We start from the raw sequence: 6,000 nt of genomic DNA, 5'->3' as shown, positions 1-6,000 counted from the left end.
TGCCCCCTCTGATTGTCCTGGTGACCATCAACAAGGTTTGGGACACTAAGGCTACCTACACAGGTCAGATGATTCTCACCTGATAATCGCCTCAGAGCGAGAATCTGGCATGTGTACAGCGCAAGTCGTTCATGAATTCGTCCTGACGGATCCACTAACGGTTGTAATAGAAGTGAAGGGGAGAGCTCTCCATAGAGAGCAGAACGGCGCTGTATGTACAGCGTTCATTCACGCATCTTTGTCTTTTGTTATTGAAAGAATCATGAAAGATCCTTTTCAACTACAATTATTGATGTGTATGTGTATGCAGCCTAAGTTGGTGGGTGGTACACCTCACAATTCAGGGATTTCTAGTAGAGCAAAAGCTGCCAAAGAAAGGTTTATTAGACTTGCTCATCCTACTGCACCTAACGCTAGCCTAGGCTCTCTAGCAAAGCTATGGCCTCTTCACATCTGACAATTCTACAAGCGTTGGATTCTTGTGGCCACTGCAGCAGTTACCCTGCAGATCTTTGTTTCACTACAGGATACAGAAATAATATGGGCTCACTCCTAAAAGTGATGGATATGAAGATTCTGACATCTGCAAATATTTGAAAAAAAAAAATAAAAAAAAGCAAGTATTCACCTTGTTTTGAAGGAGGTTCCTTTTTACTATTTAAAAACACATTTGACAGTCGTTTCAAGTTATTTTACTTAAACCATGTCAGTGCAGTTTCTGAGTGTTTTCTTCTTCATTTGACAAGTGCCTGTGTTTGATGCCAGAAAGCCAAACATTTTTGTGACTGACATTAGAAAATATTTTGTATGTTTGTTAGATGTTTTGTCCTTTCATTACACTGGATATTTGGGTATGGTTTTTGCACAAACCTTACAATATGTTGGTAACTTAGGCCACTTTGCATATTATCACCTCCTCCTATATCTGAAGTGACCGCTTTTATCCAGACTACAAGATATTGTTGAGCCACTTATTTCAGCAAAACTAAAATTTAATCATTTCTGAAAAAAATGAAAATATATATATATTCTTTTTACAATAATTTGACAGACTTTGTGATGCTACACACACAAAAATAAGCTCCCACAAATGTATTTCTGAAATGTACAATTCAGTTTAAAATGGAAATACTCTTTATACACCGAGTAATCTGCATGTTGAATTTATTCAATACATTAAAATTCTGCAATGTAACAAAACTTTGTTTTCTGCATATGAAATTTATAACACCATTTTAAAATGAACAAAACATGGCTCACTTCATGTCACGATCTCCATATGACAACTAGTGTGCGTAGCACTAGTTCACCTCCACTAACATCAGCTGTTTGCTCAGTTTATTGGACGCGCTTCACAGATTACAATAAGTACAATAAGAGTGCTGGACAAAAAAAAAAAAAAAAAAAAAAAAAAAAAAAAAAAAAAAAAAAAAAAAAAAAAAAAAAAAAACACAAACTTGAGGTACAAAAGTGGTTCAGAGATTACAGGTCATGCAGATCATGCTAAACAGCAGGGTGGGTTGAAAAGGGGAAAAAAAAAAAAGAAAGAAAAATGTGATGAGAGAACACTGAATAAAAATACAGAAAATGTGCATAACAAAATAAAAAAAAAAAAATACACATCTTTGCTTCTTTGGTTACAAAGTAGGTTGAACAATTTCACAGTTTTTTAAATCCCACCCTAAAAATTATAATTCACAGAAATTGTCTAAAAAGCATAGGAATCATGGCAATTTTCTCTATCGCAGAAAAGAGAAATGAACAAAACAAAAAAAAATTCTTCATCAAAATAGCTAATCTATCATTTATTTTTTTTATATCACAACTGTTGCTCTCCTGTACAGGTGCATTATGGATCCATACTTACACTCTTTACAAAATGTACATTCAAATTGGATCATTGCTCTACTGTAAAATAAATACCAGAAATGTAGATTGCGGTTAGTGTTAGATATATACTTATATATGCCAGGATACGTATGCTCCGTTATTGCCAAAATGTTTTCTCTACTAAATGCAATCCCCCCTCCCCCTTACAATTTATGATAGATTTACATTTATTTTCTAGATAAGGAAATAAAATAAAATAGAGTGTCTGTGACATTGTTCATACACATTATGAAAATAGCAGCCCTGTAATAAATAAAACACAAACTTAAATGAACTAATAAAAAGGCAAACAAATATTACTTATACTTAAAGAATGGTGGCTCTTACTACAAATGCAATGATTAGATTTGCTTACAAATAACTGACAAAACATGGCTCAGAATATGATCTAAAGGAAACGCTCCCTGGAAGAGCCACAACAGCTCCATAAGACCTCTTGCCGAATATCAGAATAACTGCAGTTTGTAGCAAGATTTTATGTTATAGAAAACCCATTTCAAAGCAGATTTACTCTGCATTATCATTAGCTTTTTGCTAGATTCATTAATATAGCTGCTGCTTGTTTATAATTTATGTTGGTTTATAAGGTGCAAACAATTGTCTCAACACAAGCATTTCAGCATAGTAAATAGGCACCAAAACACATGCAGATGTACACAGTAGTTGTGTTTAACAATCGGATATACACTTATAATGTACTTCTCTAAACCACAGAGTGTTGTAAAAAAGAAAAAAACTACTCTAATGTCATGCTGAACTTAAAGGTATTACAGTTTTCTCCCCAGAATTGTTTGAAACTGGGTGGGAGAAAGCTGTAGACAGATGGAGGGACCTGGATTAAGATCCAACTTTTCAATACCACCCAAAAAACAGCTGCGTGGTTACTAAAAAAAATCCGGCTGGTGCTCTCAAAAAAAAAAAAAAAAGGGGGCTGGGGAGAATACTAATGTTATGCCGGCCTGAATAGGCTCACTAACTTCAGACACTGTATACAGGTACAGTGATATTGCCTGCATTGTTTTATCCAAACCTACATTCTGTACATGGAATACTGTTCACATCCATCCGCATGGCAAACCAGCAATGACAAAAATGGGAACTAAGGGCAGTAAAAGCATCTTCCAAATGGCCTACTAGTAGTACTTTTTTTTTCTTCAGTACATTATAAGCAGAGAACATTCAATGTTCACTATTAAGGACTATAATAATCCGACACCCAAAATGTTATCTTGCATGCATGATTTGTGTGACAATACATGGTCTGGTCTCCTAACAATATAAGGTAAATTCTACATGCAAGTCCATTCCCTTGTTCTCCAGAGGGTTTCTATGACATAAAATGCTGCTTGTGTTCTTTTTACTAGGGTCACACAGGTTAGCAGATATTGCCAGCATTTATGGATTCACTGTTCTTAAAGCAAGGATTCTGTGAGCATGTGCAATTAATGTGTGTATGCCCATAAAGAATATACATACACTAGGAGCACATTAATATAACTTTTCCCAACTATGTTAATACCCGATACACAATGCAATAGGTATCACCTCTCTTACAATGAGAGATCAGGGAGTACGATTGTCTAATACTGAAAAGGCCAAACACACAAAATGAAGCATGGCTACTTGCTCTTTTTTCGTTTTTTCATTTTTGAAGTGGAAAGATCAGCAGTGGCACACAAGGACAGATTGCTTTCAGTTAGCTGAACAAGGCAAGAAAGCAGTTTGTACAGTTTATGCAGAAGAGACATTCGGTTGTTGTGGAGGGTGTGCGGTCTGCGGAGCAGTCAGAGGAGCTGTAGTCACTGGAGGCTGTTGTTGGCCGAGGCCTGGGGTCGACAGTTGTGACAGCTGATCGCTGTTAGAAAGGGATTTTAACAGTGCATTCTCACGTTCAAGTGTCGAGTTTTTCTCTATTAATTCCTTTATTTGTTCCTTCAGGACTTCCACCTCTTCTCTTACAGCGTACATCAGATGGCTTTTGACTAGGTCCTAAAAAATAAAATACAATAAAAATTAAAACACAATAAGGGTATTTATTTAAAGGACCTATCTTCTTTATGCAGTACACAATAAGGCTATTTATTTAAAGGACCTATCTTCTTTATGCAGTACACAATAAGGCTATTTATTTAAAGGACCTATCTTCTTTATGCAGTTCACACATTAATGGCTAGAAAAAAAAAAAAAAACACACACACACACACACACACATACACACACTATTTATATTACAAAATTTCTGACCAATAGAAAACTTGATATTTGGATAATGCATGTCATAAGTCTATTTTTTTTTATTTGAGTGATAAATGGGACTGTCCTGTTTAAGATTTATCTTTAAATTAAGTAGCTCATGTGTGACATTTAACAGTGCAGGGCAAGCAACCAATATATGCAAAAAATGCAGCATTGAATATTTCATGGAATTATACACCCACCAACAGGTGGAGCTCTCAAGGCTTTGGAATGATTTATGGTACTCCAAGAAAGAAATAAGAAGCAGGACACCCACTTTTCTAGTGAACATCTTAACCCATACCTGTACTGGGAGGAAAAAGTGGGCAGACCTCTAAGCATCTTTAAGGTCAATACATATGAAGCGTTCTACTACTAGGGGATCTTCCCTATGCCTCCATAGGGAAAGGAATGAAAAATGAAAAAACAAAAAAAAAAAAAAAAAAAAAAAAAAAAGTCTGACACTTATCAGGTAGTATAAGATTTAAATGTAGACTTCTGGTATGCCACTTGCCAATATCCAAGGAATATAAAAAAAAATGTAATAAAACCCAAATCTCTTGCATAATAACAGGGCCAGGTATTCAGTGACTTGTGTCATTTGCCAGTGGGAGGACATGACTAAATTATTTCCACACACTGAGCAAGTGAACTAATGTGGGAAAACCATGACATAAGGTATGACTGACATAATCAGGTGATGTTTCAAGATTATGTGCTTTCATCAGTGATATGCAAGCTTCATGTGTAGATAGCTGCACGTATGGTTCATACAATTTGACACTTCCTTTTTTTTCAGTCAGGTCTTGTGCTGAGAAGAACATCCTGTCCTTTATACATAATAAAACAAGCAATTCACTTTAACTGCAGATACCTTTGATGTGCTAAGATATACTTAAATAATACTGCTATTAACACACACAAAGCAGAAGTTATAAAAATATATGTCCCCTGATGGATTTATCTGAAACCATGACGCTTACACATTTTTTTTCTGGAGTAGTTACCTTTCACTTTAAATTATTCTATTTTAAAAAATACAGGACAAACAAAACAAAGATTGTTCAAATAATTGTTCTGTCTTTATGTAATGTACATTCACTTCATGCCTTGTAAAGTACTTCCACAGTATGATGAGTGAGTCCATTAGTTCATTTCCACACATTTTTTGCTCTTGCCTCAATGCAGGCGGCAGCTGCTCAGCTTCCTTTTTAGTTATATTTGGACACTTTATGTCTCCCACAAGATACACGTTCACTGGTATGAGGAATAGGTAGCTGCACCACATCCCCACTGCTAGTCTGAACATAAGGTAAAATTACAAGAGAGGTCAAGAACCTTAGACCTTAAAAGCATCACTGCAAATCTAAAACTGGCTATTCTAAACAGAATAAAGCAATTATTGAGATAGATTAAAAAATATATATGCTAAAAAACATGCTGGCATATTTCAGGGGTCAAGACTTTACTTACCATCGCCTGTTCGATCTTGTTGTCAATGGCTACCACATTTGCACTTGATGAACTATAGATAAGAAAAACAGATGAAGATAAGTTTTAATATGATATAATTGCAATTTATGGACACAAGAAAAAAAAAATTTACTCAAAGCTAGTAAAGCAGATTCATGGCTTAATCACACCGCAGAGCCTAAAGGAAGCCAGTGCTGAAGGTATTCTGGATGCTGCCATCCCTATGTGTAATTATTATTTTACCAAATTATTCTGAGTAAGTGTTCTGTATCAAAGGAAAATAGAAGCTACTGAATGCTCAAGACAAGCAAAAAACTTCGATGTAAAGACCAACAATGGCAGGCAAAATACTGAGTACAAGTTTCCCTCAGCAGGATAAAAATAAAGCTTAACCCTAAAATT

At 35.4% G+C, this 6,000-nt stretch overlaps 1 protein-coding gene across 4 annotated transcripts in view; it reads right to left on the bottom strand.

The window, feature by feature from the left end:
* Positions 1 to 676: 676 nt before the first annotated feature.
* TSC22D2 (TSC22 domain family member 2) overlaps positions 677 to 6,000 on the bottom strand; it is a 30,234-nt gene continuing 24,910 nt past the window's right edge. For 2 of the 4 annotated variants that reach the window (XM_072407940.1, XM_072407941.1), the window contains 2 exons: positions 5,599 to 5,650; positions 677 to 3,879 (listed from right to left, as the gene is read on the bottom strand). In XM_072407940.1, the coding sequence (XP_072264041.1) occupies positions 3,622 to 3,879; positions 5,599 to 5,650 (310 nt within the window). In that variant the 3' untranslated portion in view covers positions 677 to 3,621. The remainder of the gene's footprint in view (positions 3,880 to 5,598; positions 5,651 to 6,000) is intronic. The other 2 variants (XR_011920278.1, XR_011920279.1) reach the window with 1 other exon arrangement.

Source organism: Pyxicephalus adspersus, chromosome 4, assembly GCF_032062135.1.
Source record: "Pyxicephalus adspersus chromosome 4, UCB_Pads_2.0, whole genome shotgun sequence".
Taxonomy (NCBI): domain Eukaryota; kingdom Metazoa; phylum Chordata; class Amphibia; order Anura; family Pyxicephalidae; genus Pyxicephalus; species Pyxicephalus adspersus.
The sequence above is the reverse complement of the archived record's forward strand: the minus strand, read 5'-3'. Positions and strand labels throughout refer to the sequence as shown.